At 43.6% G+C, this 19,687-nt stretch overlaps 1 protein-coding gene across 1 annotated transcript; it reads right to left on the reverse strand.

Annotated features, from left to right (window-relative positions):
• Positions 1 to 1,811: 1,811 nt before the first annotated feature.
• On the reverse strand, positions 1,812 to 19,678 carry TM7SF3 (transmembrane 7 superfamily member 3). Its single transcript, XM_072350409.1, has 13 exons — positions 19,568 to 19,678; positions 18,957 to 19,030; positions 12,755 to 12,909; positions 11,066 to 11,216; positions 10,508 to 10,628; positions 10,044 to 10,215; positions 9,267 to 9,444; positions 8,061 to 8,147; positions 7,562 to 7,642; positions 6,663 to 6,815; positions 5,244 to 5,341; positions 4,715 to 4,877; positions 1,812 to 4,138 (listed from the first exon to the last, which is right to left on the reverse strand). Exons 1-13 carry the CDS (start codon positions 19,603 to 19,605, stop codon positions 3,876 to 3,878), a joined length of 1,734 nt encoding a protein of 577 aa, XP_072206510.1. The 5' UTR covers positions 19,606 to 19,678; the 3' UTR covers positions 1,812 to 3,875.
• Between the last annotated feature and the right edge of the window lie 9 nt (positions 19,679 to 19,687).

Consider the following 19,687-nt stretch of genomic DNA (forward strand, 5'->3'; position numbering starts at 1 on the left):
TCATTCAGGCTGATAGCAAAAGAACAAGGGAGAACGCTTTTAAACTAAAAGGAGGCAGATTTAGATTAGAAACAGGGAGAAAATCCTTTACTCAGAGGGCAGTGAGGCCCTGGCACAGAGCTGGTCAAGGCCAGGTTCAGTGTGGGCCTGGGCAGCCTGAGCTGCTGGGTGGCAGGTAAGAGTTGTCAGTCTGTGTCATAAAAGCATTAGAGGTATTCGACCAAAGTGAAAGCTAGAGGGCAGCTTGAATGCAGGCTATGCTGTACAGCTAACGAATCCTTAGCTTTGGCTTTTTAACAAATTCTTGGAATCCAGCTCTTTATGAGCACATTAGATGATTGGCGTTACACCAGAAGAGAGCATGGGTAACCCAGAACAACTGGACAGTGAATGCCGTTGTTATTTCTCTTCTGACAAGTCAGAAGTGGGGACCCAGCACCACAGCAGGTAGGTAAGTTGTTCACAGCTCCGTGTCTCTCCCAGAATGAGACAAGTTATTGCTGCTTTGGAGTTGTGTCCTCCCAGTATGCAGCAGAGTGCGATGTCTTGTACACCCAAGCAAGATGCTGCTATCTGTGTGCCCTTCCTCCCTGTGTGATGCGCAGCGCTGCCAAACAAGCAGTTCACAAAACGCTGCTTTCATCCTACCCAAACCTACACTACCTGAGGACAGCAGGGATGGCAAAGCTTCCCAACCAGGCCCTGCTGGGAGTGTGAGCAGTTCCAAGGCTGCCACCTACCTGCTAGTCACATCCAGCTTATAGCTTCTAACTGAAAATAGTAACAAGCCTCTCACCCACACAAGGCAAAACATGAACCAATGTTAACCAAGGCTGATGTTTTCTCAAATCTGTGTTGTAGGGTTTGCACCACAACTAACAGCTACACCCCTAGAAGGGCTCCAAGTGCTAAATAACCCCCTCTGACATTTCTAACACCTGTTTGAAAGGATGTCAGAACAGTAACCAGTACATTTTCTTCTTAAGAGCTTTAAGGCAGTTCTGCATGTGCTTCAGTCCTAGAAAAGCTGTAGGAGCTTTTCTGCAGTGAGGACTGCAGAAATACACCAAGGCGGTGACAGCAGGTGGGTTCTCTAGGGCAGAGAGAGGCAGATCATCATAATGCAGGTGGCTCCAGCTTACAATCAACACACCTGGCTTTATAGGATCCAGAACTTCCCAGGAAGCATTAAATAGCATCAGTTGAAGCTAGCACAACTGCAAGGTAAGTGCTTCCAGTGAGAGACGCTGCAGTGAGCACAATCCATACTTGCACAGCACAGAAATGCATAGCAAGCTGGAATCCAGTCTCTCTTGCAGCTGCCACAAATGGTACACAAGAGCCTTAAAAAATCCCCCTTGCTGCAGTGAATCAGTCAGTATACTCTTACAGCACTCACTATTAAGCAGCGTGGCTTATGGAACACAAAAATAAACCACACGCAGTCTTTAATTGGAAAAAAAGCCCCACCATCTCCAGCTGAGGATCTCAGAAGAGTTCCAAGTTCTGCCCCAGCCTTCCTACAGGATCTGGCAGCCTTGCTTCCAGCCAAGAGCTTGACACACTGTCCTTTGTCCTTTAGAACTTTGTCCAATGAAGCTACAGACACCTCATCGGCTCCTGCACTCACACAGCATGTGCCTGGTCTCAGCCTGCACCTCAGGGTGTCACTCTGACTGCAGTCAGTCCTTCAGACAGATCAGCTGGGCTTCTCCTACTGCATTTCAGAACAGCCAACCACTGCAACTCGCATCAGCATTTGTGATTGTAAAAGTGACGCCGAACTCAGCATGAAAACATCCCTTCAGTTACAGTATTATTTCAAAAGACATCTTTATTATAAAAAGATATAGAAAATTAGAGTTCAACTTGTTTCTTTCAGAATGCTAGTCACAACAGTTTAAAAAAACAAGGTAAACACATTTAAGAGCATTTTTATACCAAGTAAGTGTTGGCTACTTAGTCAAATACACAAAGACAAGCTCAGTATCAGTGCAGTAAGGGCAGTCAGTGAACATCAGTCCATCAGGGACCAAGGAAAGAGCTCCTCATTTACCCCCATCTGCCACACAGAACAGCAGAGTGAAGCAAGACCCTAATTGCAGGATTTCAGCCTTGTTCAGCTGTTGGAAGTAAATGTACCAGCTCAAAGCAGTCATGGGATTTGTCTCTAAACATAGGATCAGCTCAGTCAGCTCAGTGGCCGTACCATGCTACGGAGTTTCACTCCTTAAAAAGCTGAGAAGTGGCTGTAAAATTGAGTTACTTGGAAGTCATCCATTCCTGCTAGGATGTTCAAGCCTTCAACTGAGTTCTCAGAGTAGTACGGCCACTTTCCTCAGAGAAAGGTTTGACACTTATCACCAAGAATTTGAAGTAGTGGCTGAGAACTGAAGTTTTATCAGCAGGTTATTCACCAACAGTGGCTCCATTCAAGTAGCAGAACAGCCATTCACCTCTGGACAGGAAGGACAACGTACTCTGCTGCCCAAACTAAAGGTATAAAGATCAGAAGGGGAAATTAAAGTTTAAAAACAAAAGTCAGAAAGAGCCACCAAAACCTGTATCAAGAATCAAAGTAATGCATTCATTTCACTGCTATTTAATATAAGACAGACCACAATGTAAACACTGAGGATACAGACCAGGACTGAGCAGGGGGCGGGCAGTAGAACCCAAGGACAGCCTCAGGTCAGTACATTAATGTGAGGCCAAACCCACAATGCTCCAATCTGCGTTTTGAAAACGGCTGCTTGTTTTATTTAAGGAAGTGAATAACACCACCAAAAAAGATGCAATTTCCCACTGAACACAAGAGTGGTCCTTTATCTGTTTTACATTACATTCTACTTTGGGCAAATGCAATCAAAGTTGGTAAGGGACATTCTGAGTCAGCAGGGATCTTGGTCAGCATTTTGCCCACAGTATGCTGTTCTCACTGTTAAGAGGCAAAAATTAGAAGACTTATTGATTAAAGAAGGAAAAATAAAACCCAACAACCACCCAACACAGTTAGTGTTTCAACTAATTCCAGGAAAGACTGACATTGGCTGTAAAGTGCTTATTCCAGTTACTCTCTTCCGCAGCACCTCATCAAAAGAGATGATGCGCCAGAGACAAAGCAAGTCACGGGCTATTCAGAAAGCAAATGAGGAGGCAAGCCACTTGTGTTCTCTTAGCAGTCATCTCTGTACATAGACCAGATGACCAGCCTGCTACAGAACCAAGCAAAAGAGGGAGAGTCTTGTCTCAGATCAGCTCCACTTTCTGAGCCCCAGTGTGCTCACAACAGTTAATTCAGTGCATTCAAGTCACTTAATTTAGCTTGCAAGGTTCAGTAATACTTCTTGGATGTGTCTGCAGTCACACATTTTGTACCCACTACAAGATGATACTTCAGTTCCTGCTAGAAGAACTCCTATGTATGACCCTTGTCTTACTTCCCTTGCAAGATGGCAGACTGCTCACCTCCAAGAGCAAGTCAGGCAATATTTTGGCAGCAATTTTCACACCATGAGGGGAAGAACCAGTGTTGTACAGGTTGCTTTCTACGGACTGTTTTATACTTCACATACGTGGACATCAAACTAGCTCACTACAAGACAAATACCTGTACTTGATCCTTAATATGAGATCTCTGCAGCCAGACATATGCATGTTACAGCAGCTTGAGTGGGCCACTGAGGCATGTCACAAGACAGCATGTAGTGGACAGGACAGATAATTTTTCCATCAAGTTGAAAAAACAGTCTCCTCTTATTACACAAGACAAGTTGACAGTAGTATAAGCCTGCACCACTGACTGGTCTGCTGGTGATAACTTATCTTGTCATCCTTAGATTCTTCCTCTCTGTTCCCACCAGTTATTGAGCTGGTTACAGAAGCAGTGGAGTTCTTTCCCCAGCTGGCTGCTCTTTCTGAAAAAGCTCTTTAATCTGTAGCAGCTTGCTGTGGAGCCTCTCTCTTAAGGGAGGGATATGATGGCTGGGGTCTAAGACATTTGTGCTTCTGCGCTCCCTTTCCCGTTTCCAGGTGAGGTAGGGGTGTGGTGGGAAGGGCACTTCACTTCTCTCTCGGCGAAGCTGCACGGTGACTCCACTAAGGGCTAGCATTATCCACACTGCCAGGACAATAACGTCTAAAAGAAAAGAAAAACAACACACTGATTCCCATAAAACTTAGAGGGAAGTGTGAAGTTTGTGAAGTTCATGCACGTGTTTAAGACTAAGATGGATTGGGGCTTTGGGCAGTCTGGTCTACTCACAGCAGAGAGGTCACAACTAGATGACCTTTAAGGTCCCCTCCAACCCAAACCATTCTATCATTCCCAAGCACAAACACGGACACATTTAGAAACAGGAAGGAATGACATATTGCTTCTGCATCCTCATGGGCAGAGAGATTAATCAAGCAAAGGCAAGAACAAGCACGTTCAGTCACCGTCCCTTAGACTGCCAGTCTGCAAACATAGCAGCCCAAGCCTGAAAAGCACCTCAGGTAAATGCCTTGTTAGGCAACATCTGCTGGAGGGTTCACATGTGAGTCAGCTTAGTGTTACTTCCAGAGGACTGAAATCCATCATTTGGGTGTTAAAATCTCACACCATACTTCTTATGTTACCTCTCAACATTTATTGTTTACAAGGCAATGGTGCACTTCTCAAGTAAATATTTCCAACTTTTTCTTTTAAGGTAAGCGTAAGAACAGCACTCACCATTTGTCTGAAAAGGCACATTGGTGTAAGCTCTGTTGAAGTAATCATTGAGGAGCCTTCTGAGCAAGTCTACGGCAATGTAAGCAAGACTTGTGTAGACATAACATGCAATAGCCAGGACCACTGAGTAAGAACCTACTATTCCACAGGCCAGTATGTTCAGCTGGAAGGGGGAAGAAAAACAGAACTTGAAAAAACTGACCAACGTTGTACTCCCCCACCTTTTCAATGCAGCATTTTATCAGTTCTACCAAAAGAATTTGGCTCCCCACATCGTGTTATCCACACATCCTATTAAGGCAGCATAGGTAGGCCAATAAAAGCATCACTGATTGTTGTGTGCAAAGCTGCAAAAAGATCATTCCTTTGCTCATGGACTATTCAGTACAAGTTGCAGCAAATAGGAACTCAGAGCTGAGCTTCATGAAGCTGTGTTGATCTTCTACACATCCCACAGGACTGCATTATGGATAATGCTCTGAAACCCTTTACCCCCCCCCCTCCCAGAGGGGAAGAACAGATTACTTACAATTCTTGGACAGCCAACAAAAAGCACTGGAATCATTAAAGCCACAGAAGAAAAGGTCACCCAGAACACAACATCATCGTGGAACACCCTGTAGTCTCCTGCAAAGACACCATATTTCAAAAGTAGTTTTTCTAGCTTTATTAAAACAATCACTTCTTTTCCCTAAGTGGTTGCCGTGGTACACTCTTCTCTGAAGATTCTGTGCATTCAGAAACTTTAGAAATACCTGGAGTACAACATGGAAAAGTTTAACTGGCATTTGAGCTCAAAAGCTGAAGTGCACCGTTAATCAGAACAGAAGGATTGTTCCAGTTTAGCACAAGTCCTAAACTGGGAAGCAGATCTTGATCATCAAGCAGGTTTTTTGGCGAAGTATACACTACTCATCTGGTAAGAGTGAAAAGCAGAGTACTTCCACCTAATAAGGAACCATTTTATTGCCTATGTAGTTTTATAGTTTATAAACCTGTATCCACGTAGGTTTTACTATAGGACCTGGTACAAGTGCAACCACCACAATATATGGCAAGAAGCTCTTCTGGTGTTAGGAAGAATAATCAAGTTACTTGATTAAATGGTACTTTGCTCCCCCTGCTTTCAAAAGCCTGTCAACTAAGCAGGAGACTGGCTGACTCTAATCCACTCACTATTTTACTCTCATAAAAAGCAACCAGGGAATGCATGGATTATTACACAATCACAGACTGAGTAAAACAGAATCTTCAAAAGGAAAAACTGCCCCACCAGGAGATCTTAAGTAGGAAAGCCAGAAAGGAATGCATTTATGAGATTTAAAGGTACAGCAAAGAAAGCAGTGCAGCAGATGCCTTGATGTCCCTGAGGGATTTCATCTCAGCAGCCCTTTTTGCTTTGCTGCGATTTGCCTGTTGTTCCTCTAAAGGAAATAAATCTTAAAAACACCCGTGATGTCAGTTCAGCTGCAAATACAAGTTTGAGTCTTACAGCAAAGTGCTACCACAGCATTTCACTGCAGTATGGTAAAAGGTAACAGCAAGAGCTCCTCTTAATTCATGATGCCCTCATGCCTGAAGCCTCAGAGTCAGATCACAGATTTTCTACTGTATCTTGCTTTGGATCAGAGAGCAAGACTGACAGCAAATGCTTGCCTGGAGCAGAGATGGTATTAGATTACTGAAATGCAAGCAGCTTGGGTAGAAAGATTAAGCAGTTTCCTTTTCCCACCAGTGCTGATTCCCCAAGGAGCTTTAATTGCAGCAGACCTGAAAGAAAGCTTCAGGGACACATCTCTAATACTTCCAAGACCAGAAAGGGCAAAAATAAAGACAAATCATACTAAGATGCACCAGATATGGCATATGTCTTAGAGCCTTGGAGTCCCTGAAATATAGAAGGGAAGCATCACTCAGTCGCTTCACAGCAGAATATTTCAGTACATACCTAGTGGGGTGAAAAAGACCATTGACGAGAAGAGAAATCCCAGCACAAGTCCAATAATCAACATACAGAGTAGGACAGAGCCAAATCTCCACCAGCTTGCAACCAGGAGAATCCCTCCAATAGTCCCAGCTACTGCTGTCAAAATAAGACGCACTGAAAAACAAAACAGGAAATTGTAAACTAAAAACTGTGGCAGCATCCTGAAAATTTCAGTTTTTTGCAATGACATACCCAACAGATCTGCTTGCGTGCTTCATCGTTACCTAATCAAAGCCTTCTGAAAACTTTCTGAAAAAAGCCCTTCTTTGTGCTTCATATATTTCACCAACTCCAGTCAGTAACTTGAGAGTATGCTACTGAGAGAGCGACACAGGACCGTAATGAAGGTGTTGCTACTACGTAAGAGTACCTTCAGTTCTCAAAGAAGTTACGTTGCAACAGATATTGAATTATCAGAACAGCACCTCTATAAGGCAGGATGTAATAAAGACAAAGGAACCAAATCTTGCCAGTCCAACAAGTTGCAACTGCTTATTCCGTTTTACATTTAGAATCTGCATTGATCTGAAACTCAGATCTACCCATTACAGAAGAGGCAGGAAGGAAGTACATTGCAAATTCCAGACAGTTTCTAAATCTACACGTCCCTTAGATAGATATGCAAATTTGTCTTTCATAGTTGCAGCTATTAATTTCCACTTTATTGTCTGAGGTTGAAAGCAATAACTACTCTGTTGTTTATTTGGCTGTTAGGGCAATCAGAGCTCAGGTCAAGTACTCACATACTATACTTCTTTGTTTTTAATCTTTCCCAAGGCTAGCCAGCTGCAAGCACAACTTAAGAGACACATAGCAATAACGTTTTGGGAAGCAGACAGGATATCCTGACATCTACTCACCATCATAACCAAGGCCAGTTACCCTAGTGATGAATACAAAGAAGAAGAATCCTGTCAATATGAATCCCATGAAGAATAAGTCTAGAGATAAGAGAAAAGGGATTTAGTATGCTACCATATCACATGATATCAAATCTACTTCAGTAAATCTTCAGATCCTTCTGTTTTACTACCAGGAAGGGAAATCTCAGCTCACTAGTTGTTAAGCACAAGGAGACAGCCAACACTTTGTTCTGGAAAGGGCAGTTCCAGAGTATTTCAAAATGAGCTAAAAATCACACGTTTATATTCATGCTCCCCAGCACGAACCCTGGTTCTGGGTTCCTGTTCTTGGAATACCAGAAACTTCTTGTTTTGAGCTAAAGAGATCTGGCCCTGTTAAAGCAAAGCGGTGGATTTAACCAACATATAATCACTATCAGCTGATTCTTAGCAAGTCACAGCAAGTTACACTTATGAAATTCTAACAGGAGTTATGAGAAGAAAAACCATCCCATACCTGTTTTCCAGAATCTGTGTCCAAAAAAGCAAGTGAATAGACCAAGAAGAGCAAGAGCAGTGAAGAATATTTTGGTCGAGAGCTTGCCTACAGGGAGAAAGAAAGTGATATTAGGGCATTCTGTTCTAGTAGTCCCAATAGCAACACTAGCAAGCACAGGCTGTTATCGCTTAGTCTGTCAACAGCATAACTACTGCTCCTTCAGACTCCCAATGAGAACAAATCTGCAGCATCTGACCTAACAAATATCTTTAGGATCTGCAACAGAATATTTAAGTAGCTCTTGTCTAAGCTGCAGTCAAAAGCTTCTACTCAAGAGACTGAAGTTTCTGTAACCATTAGTCAGGCAGTTGTAACTTGCTGTTTGCAGTGCTGCTATTACAGTGTTATCTGAAATTCTCTACTCAGCTTTAAAATAGTCAGTACTATAGCAGTTAGTCTTTATCTTTGCAGCCTTCATCTTTATCTACAATAAATATACTTTTCATGCAACAGAAAGGACCATCGCCACCCCAGTACAGCTCACCTCTGTCTCCTAGGAAGAATTCTTACTAATATTTAGGCTACATTTCTCTAGTTTTCTGAATTAGAGGACAGGCTTTTAAGCCCAGATCTCTCTTATGAGGTCATAAGACCTAGAATTTGACAAGTCACCTGAGTAATAATTAAGCAAATGAGGACAAATCTTGCTTTATGAACCATATTCTATCCATTATCCTTGTTCCTTCAGTTTGCTCTTCTTGCACTCACATTCTATAATTACATGACCTCATAGAAAGTAATAACTTTGTAATCAGGCTTCTATTGCTGGTATTATATTCATGCTTGTTTTTAGGTGACTACCCACTTCAAAATATTTGAAAATTACTGATTGCTATTAGCACCAGCACAATTCAAGAATTAGAGCTGGACTCTAATCCAGACCGTGTTTTATCAGCTTAGTTTCACATATATCACCCTCAAAGTAATTCAAAACTACATACCAGTTCAAATGGAAAAAGCTGGAGGGAGACCATCAATCAGTAATAGCTCTCCATATACTAATCCTTATAATTCTAGAATTTCCACTCAATCAAGAAGTGGATTCAAAGTAACAAAAATGTATCAAGAGTATCCATCTACACATGTAAAAAGCTTACAAGAAACCCCACCACTCAGCACACTGGAGTACAAGCTTGAATTGTACTCCAACAAATCCCAACTTACTAAGAGAGGAGCAGTTATCCACTAGGTCAACAAAGCTGCAGGCATATGTGTGCACAGGTATGTATGCAGCAGAAGTATTCCAAAGAGGATCCCATACTATGACATTGTAGATCACACCTTGTCCAGGGAGCGAGGAAAAGTACACATCTGTCTTATCATCACTTGTCACTGTAAGCATCTGAAACAGTAAAGAATATTTTTAATTGCAGAGACCTGCTTGTCACTATTTCTAATACCATGCCAATATACACACACAGCTAAAGCAATACTCAGCAGCTCAAGGAAGACCAGCAAGAACTGAAATGTGAGCTTTGCTATTTTGAACCTTCTCAGTATTAGTAATTGAAGCGTTAAAGGTTTACAGGACTGACTCCACTTCCCTCAATATAAAACAGTGCTTTCTGACAGCACACTAGATTTTCCTACCTGTGTTTTGTTCCTCTCCATTTGAGGGCATAGTCCAATTTTTTCTATCAGTCTTCTAGCTCAAGTCTGCCCTCTGAAGCAGGGAGTCTGCCATTCTACTCCCTAACAAAACCAGATAGGTCATGGCCGCTGACATTCTCACCCTCTGTCCCTTCCAATCAGTTTACTGGGAGTAAGTAAACATGCCAGAATTGTTTGCTCTACTATATCAGCTCTCTTCATGGTCACTTCAAACTGGGGTCAGTTTCTAGTCCAGTACAACTCAAGGAAGAGGAGAACAGGGAAGAAAAAAGAATTCACACAGTGCACTGCCAAGAGCCTCACAGACCGAGTGTGAGGCTTCACACTTACTTTAACACCATTAGCTTTGATACTTTGCACCTCAGACATCTTCCGTATGTGGCTCATGAGCACCATCTCAGAAAGATTGTTCTCTGGTAAGAAGTACTGGTAGACATCATAGCGCAGCCGCCATCTGGAGTTCTGACCTGTCCCTGAATCACACGATGGCGGGTTTGCCCCTCTGCAATTAAAAAGAGGTCAGCAACATGCTTAGCACAAAGCCCTCATATGCATAATCTCTCCCACAGGATGCAACTTCCACTTCTTACTACCTCTTCCTTTCTTTTCCTCTCTTACTTCTTAGATTACAAGTTGCAGCAAACAATATTTCTACCAGTAGTTAGACATTTAACCTTTCTGTTAAATCCTGCATTATCACCCTAGTCAAATACAGGGAAAGGAAACACCAATGTAGGGTCTAGTCAGAGCACTAAAGCCCCCATTTGTTTTTATCTATTTTTTAAACTACACACCTCATATATCCCAAGTTCGCAGGGGCAAACTTTATGCGCACATCAACCAGTGTGTAGTCTAAATAAATGTTGGGATCCACTTCCAAATCAAATTCTAGATTGCAGCCTCCAGGTATAGGATCTGGAAAACAAAACAACAAATAGGTGTAGTTCTTAATTCTTTCTTACACAATATGAAAAAAAAGTTCAAGACTTCAGCAATGAACACACTTGCAGGCATAGTCTGATGCTGAGTACCCAGAATTGTTAGGCTCTAGTCCTGCAGACAATACAAGTAATGCCACTACAGTCGCTAAAACAAATCCTAATACACATGCACAGCATTTTTCTACTCTGAGACTGAAGTCATGAGAAGACCATACAACACATCTTATGCACAAATCACAATTCAGTAACGAAAACAAGCTTTGGCAGCTCCAAAGGGCTTGTGCCATTTCCACCATCTGCTTATATCATGCAAGATCACCACTTCTGAAAAAGCAACACTTCATTTCACAGTTTGCAAACAGTAAGCAGAGCTGGCACCCCTTAACCAAAAAAATAAGGACAACAACATACCTTTCTCCATGTAGGGGATAGAGATAGCTGTGCTTAGCACCTGGTTAGCATCCAGAGATCGAAGGTACCACGTACACACAGTCTGTTGAGGTCGAAGGATGGAAATGAGTCCTCTGTCTACTCCAGTTCCTGAGCTGTTTGTAGATGGATTCTGAACAGAAACACATTATATAAACAAGCAATTAATCATGATCATGTTTGACCACAGCTAGATATATTGCACAGGAGTCACATTCCTGCCACAGACCTGTAGGGCACACATTCAAGTGCCAGTTGCCACGGATGAGGCATTCAGCTAACTAGCAGGAGCTCAGAGCTGGGGAAAGAAAAAAGTAGCCTTTCACACCACACATTGGCTAATTCAGGCTCAAATTAAAGGAACCTGGAAGTCTGAGAATATTGAAGAAGTAACATCAAAAGCAAATCACAGAGATTCCTAGCTAGCTAAGTATATTGGTGTACAGGTATGGAGTGATTAGTAAAGGTATAAAGGGATTAGAATACCTCTTACAAAAAGGTGTAAAGGAACTGATGAGCATCCTGAGAACAAGAGTGCCAAAACACCTCATTATCTCCACCAAAATGGAGCCTACTTTATAACAGCTGGCTTTCACATGAACCATGCCAGACCACCACTGATCTAATTCTCACCATCACCACTCCTTTCAGAACCAAGAGCCTTGAGGGAACATCAGATAGCAACAACCACATCACTCATGGCTGGAACAACCAAGATTTGACATGCAGTCAAATCTTCTTCAGCATGGAAAATGCCTTTTGTCCAAGACCACAATAGCTACCCAAGGCAGCACTGTAATGGGACACTTTACACCTGGCAGGTCTTAAGGTCTGGCTCAATTTCATATCTTCAGAGGCAGACCAGCCCTAAAAGCAGAACAACCATATTCACATGACACTACCCTTGGCCTGGTAAACCCCATGCATGCAACTAGAGCTTGAACTAAAACAGCAAAAAGCATTGTGGCTGCTGATCAATGGCTGAATAAGCATAGCAGTAACACCTCCACTCTGGAATCCTGCATATTTAAACAGTACAAAGATGACTGAGCTGGGTGATTTGTGTTACAGGTTATTCACCTTCTAAGCTTCCCAGCATGGTCCTTGGTACACAATATATTCTCATTTGAAATACACTGACAAAATACAGGAACTGGATGGCTGCCGTCATGTTGCTACATACTACCTCCAGCTTAGCTTACATTCTGCTCAAATACCACTAACTGCCTCAGAGTACCATAAAAATCAGTATTTTAGATTACACCTAGTAATGACAGGACAAAAATGAGGCCAACGTACAGCAGTAAGAACACTTGTATTGCCAGCTAGGTGCAGCAGCTTTCACTGGAATACAGTGGAAGAATCCCTCCATATGCCATCAAATAAGAATTAACTCCTGAGAGGCAGTTGGGATAACGAGACACCACACCTACAGGAGTTGTACACAAACAACATGAACTGCAGACAGCTAAACATCAAGAAGTGATCATGCTTAACATAACAAGGCATCTGAAGACTGTTCGTCAGGAATCTGTTTTTTAATGTGACACACTGATGGATGTGCTTACATAGCTTTGATTCTGTGCCCTACATGTAGTATGGCCAACACCTACTTCTCCTTTAGGTTAAGAAAAGTAGTACTCAAGAATAGAAATGACACTCTTCCCATACCTTATCAAAGGATATCACCACATCACTTTGCTGTGCATGTACTTGAAAAACGATGACTGTCACATTGCTTGCAATGTTCCTGATGACTGCTTCCACTGGATTGGTCTGATTAAGTAGCACATTTCTGAATTTTCCCAAGGAGAGCTCAAGAAGACCTGCAGTCCAAAAAAAAAAAAAAAGGAAAATCACTTGGTTTTTCATTCACACGGGAAGCTGTTATTGAGGGATTGGGAACAGGGAGGAGGGACAGTCCAATATTAGTCTGCTGGGAACACTGCAAGACATTTTATGCTGCTTTCACTCAACAAGCTCAGGCTCCAGGGGCTGCTACACACAAAGCTATGCCTACAAGAAGGGATAAGCTGGGAAAACTACTGTGCAGCCTGGCTTTCACCTCAGCATACATGACATCACAGAATTGCAGGGGTTGGAAGGGACCTCAAAACATCAAGTCCAACCCCTATGGCTAAAGCAGGTACCCTACAGTAGGTCACATAAGTAGGCATTCAGACAGGTCTTCAATATCTCCATAAGAGACTTCACAACCTCTCTGGACATGACTTCCTGCCACGAGCTCAGTCCACCTCCTGCACAGCTGAGCTCATAAGCAACGAACACCTGCTGCAGATGGTGCAGAGCAGTGCAACCAAGGGCAAGTACCCTTCAGTAAATATGATAGTGAGAACTACTTGCTTTTCTGCAGATAGAAGAGAGTAAGCTCATATTAGCCAGCCAACATGCACAAAATCTGCTGGACTTCTTGAGCAAACTTCCCAGTGATGGGAATTGCATCAAGGTCTACAGGAGCAAACTTGCTGTTTACATACATATACTTAACTATTTTATTTCACATGGGATTTGATCACAAACTATTCTTAATTATTAGGACTGCTGTATCCTAAGCTGTTTGTTTTTTTTTTTCCTAGACACGATCAATACCTTCCCTTTCTCCCCCCAGGATGAGCACAGCTCTATCATCTGCTGTCATTTCAATTTAAAGAGTAACACATGACACAGAATATAAGAGTCTCTGAGAATCAACTTTGGCTTGTTGTTCAAGTCCTGCAAGAAAGCCTGGTTTCTTCCTACGCTGTGCTCTTGGGAAACAGAATCTCAGGAGAGGGAAGAGAAGCAGCGGTACAGAAACCATGAGATTCATTTTTGTCAAAAAGTAGAGACTGTAGGGCTTGCAGCTTGAACAATGCCTTTGAGCATTGCACTCTGATGCTTCATAAGAATTCCCCTGCGTGGGCACAAACACAAATCCAGCTGACCTAAAACTTATCAAGCTTAAAAACAAATACACTACTTCTGCAAAGTCGCCTCTCCTAGTAGGAAGGTTGGTATTGGCTTTTACTGGAGAACAATCATCCCATTCACACTCGATGGGTCAGATGCTTCCCTTTCTAAAACAAGAGTCTTCTCATTCTGAACTCCATCCACAGAACTCTATTCCCCTTTTAGTTCTTTCCTGTCACTCTTCATTATCCTCTCCTTGGTGGGTTTCTCGACCTTCTAATATGCAAGAAGAGGTGACCTAACCTCACGCACTCTCCATTCTTCTCACAGCTGAGGAAAAGCAGGAAAAATAATTCATTTCATCTTGCTAACTTCAATCCTTACTTCAGTCCTATAGTTGCCCCTAAAGCTTGATGATTACCAGTACCAGATCACCAACAAACCCCTTGCTGAAATACAGTGACCACAAATCATCCAGGAGAAAGACTGCTATGACTGTATGAAAAGTAATCTTTAGTTTATGTTAAAGTTTTCAAGTATTTAGAGTAATTTTCAATTTCTGAGTGTCCCCTGCACAGCATTCATATACCTGTCCCTTCCACAAAATCTCTGTCCTCTTAAAACCTGAAGTTATACCAGAACTGCAACTACATATGAATGCTAGAGAAAAGTATTCTAAATGCAATGCTGACTTTCTATGCACTCAAACTTGCAGCAGCACAGAACAGAGGAAGATATCCCTGAACTTTAAAAGCGGCTTCCTGAACCACAGGGTGTTCACTCCTCAAATGTTACTTTAAAGAAAGAAAAACTGAAACCATGTACATATTCTCTATTCTCTACAAGGGGAAAAACAGCATTGCTCTGTCTTGTTTCTCACCTCTGCTCTGTTCTAACACCCTGAGGCCTCTGCATATGTAAGGTCAGATTTGTCAGCAAAGCATGAGCCACTACCTCAATAAGATCATGAGACTCTAAATGTCAGAGGAGCTCTCTCAAATTTAATTAGTGTGGTAAACTAAGGAATGGTGTTCTACATTACAGTACTGTTTGCATAACTGCTCCTAGACAGTGCATGTGACATATTTTAAGCCAAAGTCTGGACAGAAGAGCATAGATGCAGAGTTAAGAACAAGAACATCCATGAGGCTAGTGCTATTCAGATGGTTGTCTACAAGCTCCTTGAACTGCCCTTCGAGTCAGGCTGGAAAGATTACTAAGGAGAGTTTGCAAGCACTGCAGAGCAGCAGAACCTTTTAAGTCATTTGCTAGAAGAATAATTACTACATTGCCAAACTACAATGCCTGAAACCTTCCTGTTTTCTCCATTTCCATCACTTGATGAAGATACTGGTAGTGCTCCTAAGCAGACAGGAGCATGGCAAGCAAGACAAACCAATCTACTCACAGTTCAGCAGGCCCATCAGTATCATGTTTTCAGAAAGTCATTAAATTGCCTGAACTTGATGTAATTTGTAATGGAGCTCAGTGTTGCCAAAGTATCTCAACAACATTATATAGGCTTCTTTTGTCAAGTTAGATCTCACATAGCACAGCACGCCAAACAGGACTACCACAATCACGCCATCACAGAAGTGAAGTAGTTCACCAAACAAGACCCAGGTTTCCCAAAAAGAACCCAGCTTATTTCCACCCTCCCCCCCCCCCCCCGCTTTCCTTTTCTTCAAAGGGTGAAGATCAGAAAACACCTGGTAAATACCAAGCTACATCCTCTTCTCTACAGGAAGAAGAAGAAATCTCAAGATACTATATGCCAGAATTGTTTTAGATAAGATACAAGAGAAGAATCCTTGATATTACAGAAACTGTCAAATTAAAACATATAGGAAGCCAATATTCTTGAAACTGAGAAAAAGCAAAGTTGGAGCACTTAGTGTACACTATTCAGTTTACTAGTACCACCAATACTAAGACAGAAGCAGAGATGGAAAAATCTGCTGTCATCCCACACTGCATTTCTTCTCCTGCATAAGAGGCAAAGCCAGCAGAGACAGCAAAGAAACTCAGCCTCCCAGAGCTCTGTACAGATGGCAGCTCCTTACTCCTAGCTCTAAGAACTGAGCTACCCAGCTTCCCATAAGATCTGCAGTCTCTCCAACAAGTAATGGCCAACTTGAATCATTTCCGTTTTGTTGATTCAGCAGCAAACCCCCAGTTCATTCAGTACTTCAGCCACATTTCTGACCCCAATTGCCATAGCTAAAAACACAGGGTTCCTGGTGACACTGTATGATTCAATTCCCATTAAGAAACTAATTGAAGAAACTATGGTTGCATATGCAGAAACAGCCTATGCACCTACATAGCTGTACTCCATCAGTATACTCATCTCTAGTAAGAGAAAATGAACTTCAGTACCAACTAGCTTACAGATATACTAAGTTACCCTATGAGCTTTTAGAGGCAAGAAGAGCCCTTCAGTGCAGGAGGAACATCAACAGTAAGATGTAGACATTTTGAGCAGAGAAAACTGAGCACTTAACTTTATTAAACTATCATGTTACATCAGACCTTTCAGGGCCATACATACATGGATGTACATCAGAACCCTCAGTCCTTCCACATTAGTACAAGCCCAAATAAAGACACTCCTGCCAAAAGAAAGAAGGAAATTTACGAGAGCTCCTAAACTTCCAACTGAGGTGATTGAGATTCAGCGCACTGCTTGATGCTCAATGCAGACAGTACTGCAGCTGCAACACTCCCATCCCAGAAGACTGTACCGTCCACCAAGTTGTAGAGTTCATTAGGACTTCTACAGTCTGAAAAGGGATAGTGAAAAGTTCTTGTATCACCTGCTCACATTTACCAATCCACTGATCTGCAGCCAAAATACACAAGCTCTGGCTTCAAGTACATTGCTGGTACTGTTGATTAGGATATCACTTGCATCTTTCTGGGTCTGTTTAGCCTTGAGAAAAGAAGGCTGAGAGGGGACTTGATCCAGGTTTATAAATACCTGAGGTGTGGGAGCTATAGTGGCGAGGCTGGTCTCTTTTCAGTAGTGCGTGGGGACAGGACTAGGGGCAATGGGCTGAAACTCCAGCATAGGAAGTTCCGCACGAATGTGCGCAAGAACTTCTTTACGGTGAGGGTGACGGAGCACTGGAACAGGCTGCCCAGGGAGGTGGTGGAGTCTCCTTCTCTGGAGATATTCAAGACCCGCCTGGACGCCTACCTGTGCGACGTGGTGTAGGGAGCCTGCTTTGGCAGGGGGGTTGGACTCGATGATCTCTAGAGGTCCCTTCCAACCCCTATAATTCTGTGATTCTGTGATTCTGTGATCTTATCCACAAGAAGGAGGCATTATTACCCAGATGTGCAAGCAAACAGCTGCATAATACATTCAGAGACCAGGGTAGCCTTGTGGGAACTTCAGTCAGTCTCTGCATAGACTAAACAGCTAGCACAAAATAAGTACATCCAGATAAGCTGAAGTGGAGCAACCATTCAACTGCTTTGCATTTTGCATGATTCTAGCATTGCTGCATCTTAACTGAAGGATGGTCTTGATCCACCTGGAACTTTACCATAGGGCCCTGCTCAAACCTAATTACACATCAAACTCACTTTTGTTTTTTGCATCACTGAAAAAACTGGTTTGGAATTAACAAACAAGGCAAACTGCACTCCTGTTTCAGGAAGGTGGAGCTCCCTAAGTGTTTTAAGCATAATGCAGATTGCCTCTTCAGTATAAAAGCTAAATTTAAAGAGCTGCTGCCCATCAGATACCCAGAAAGGCAATACAGCCTATCACAGACAGCACTTAAAAACTGTGGTGGGATCTTTCAGTACTAGGAGACAGCAGGAATCAACCCTGCAAACCTGGACTGAACAGCCACAGGACAATTTTAAATCAGTGAACCATTAAGTAGGTGTCCTCGTTTAAAGGGCCTAATAATCAGCTAGGTCTTGGAACACAAATTACACAGCTCATTAACTTTCCATGAGGAAAGTGATGTTCATCCCTTCCACTCTTAGTTCTGTAAGGAGATGCAGCAACAGTCTCCTCCAAAGTAAAACAGCTGCTGTCTGGCTTCAATTCTGTGTTTATACATACAGTTAGAAAGCAAAAAAACTCCACAACATCATTTTAAGCTGAGTCTAGGAGACATCTGAGATTTCATTCTCAAACCTGCTCAATGCTATCAAGCACTAAGCAGAAGTCTTCTGCGCCTGCACAGATATAGATAAGATATAGGCATGAGATTAGGGAAGGAAGACTTGCACACTTAAGATCGATTCCAAATAGCGCACCGAGGCCCTGCAACATACCCCAAGGGCAGATATCACCTTTTGGAGAACTAAATTTCATTACATGCTAGTTTAAAAGTAAAGAAAACCTGAGAGAGGCTTATATCAGCCCTACTATCAGAGGTCGCTTGCTTATCTCTGAAGAAACTTCTCACGAGCAGGAAAAGCATCAACAAGTAACAGCATCTGTTAAGTCTCCGCAAGATACAATCATTACAGAGCACTGAGCTCCGGAGGCCCACTTTAGTCCTAGGCACAAACACAAAGGAATTAGGAAAAGAAGGCCACGCTCAGTAAAGTCAGATTCCATCAGCACGGCCAACAACCCATGTCAGGACCCGAGTTCCAGGCTTTCGGGGCTGTTGCTCGTGCCCTCGATTTTAAAGGGACGGTTTGCGGACTGCGATCTGAGAGGCGCTGGAAAGCCAGAACCTCTCGTAAGAAGCAATTAACCCTCTTCCCTTCCTTAGGTAAGTTCTTACACCCCCTTCTTATTTCTCCACGCCCACCAGCCCGTGCCACATCCCCACAACGGTTGTAGCCCAGCATAGCCACACAGGGAGATAGAACAACAGATAACGAGCTGCAAAGCCGGCCTCGCGCTAAGGAAACACCGAAGGGAGGCTGCGGGAGGCTCCCGTGCCCGCACCGCTCCTTACGACCCGCAGCCCCCCGACACCGCACTCACCTGAGGCGCCGCCATTGCACAGAACCCCGAGGAGCCCCAGGAGCAGCACGGCACCGGGAGGGAACCGCATGGCGCTGCGGAGGGAAGGGAAAGCAGCTGAGAGAGGGCCGAGACGCAGAAGAGAAGCCGGGCGGGGCCTGTGGGGAGGAGTAACACCCTGAGGACACGCAGGCCCCACCCAACCGCTTCCACCCCGCAACCACCCACCGAGGGGCCGAGGGTAACGGCGCTGGCGGCCCCTCCGGCTCCCTTTATCCGCCTCCGCAGGCTGCGGGGGCACAGCCGGGGGAGATCTGCGGGCTGAGCTGAGTGAGCAGCGAGCTCGTTTTCTTTTATTTGTTTAACGGCGCTGCCGTCCTGTTCTCACGCAGGGAGCCCCGGGGGTGACTCACGGCCGTGTGACAGGAGGCAAATTAAACGCCTCTTTTTGGAGCGGTGGCTGCTTTCAGCTTTTAGGAGCTTAAAGGCGCTCTTGTTGCTTTATCCGCCCTCTTCGTCATTTTGCTTTGGTGCGGCACTCAGGAGGGCTGCCTTTCTCAGCCAGGACATGTAGCTCGCCGATGGTGTTTTTCTTACGGCACTTTCCTCTGTGTTTTTTCCTCTCTCAATACCTGCCCTTGCAATCGTCCCGTCGCGTGGCGGTGCCCATCCAGCCCCACCAACACAGCTGTTGATGCAGCAAAGCTCCCCGGTCCCCTGCCCTGCACAGCGCAGCCTCCTCCCGGTCGGCA

The sequence above is a fragment of the Excalfactoria chinensis genome, chromosome 1 (genome assembly GCF_039878825.1).
Source record: "Excalfactoria chinensis isolate bCotChi1 chromosome 1, bCotChi1.hap2, whole genome shotgun sequence".
Taxonomy (NCBI): Eukaryota; Metazoa; Chordata; class Aves; order Galliformes; family Phasianidae; genus Excalfactoria; species Excalfactoria chinensis.

Excerpts from the sequence above, each read along its gene's own strand:
- TM7SF3 (XM_072350409.1), bottom strand. The coding sequence starts at position 19,605 with ATGGGCACCGCCACGCGACGGGACGATTGCAAGGGCAG. Across the intron at positions 10,629-11,065 it reads TATCCCCTACATGGAGAAAG|ATCCTATACCTGGAGGCTGC; the intron begins GTATGTTGTTGT and ends TTTGTTTTCCAG. Across the intron at positions 7,643-8,060 it reads ACACAGATTCTGGAAAACAG|ACTTATTCTTCATGGGATTC; the intron begins GTATGGGATGGT and ends TCTTATCTCTAG.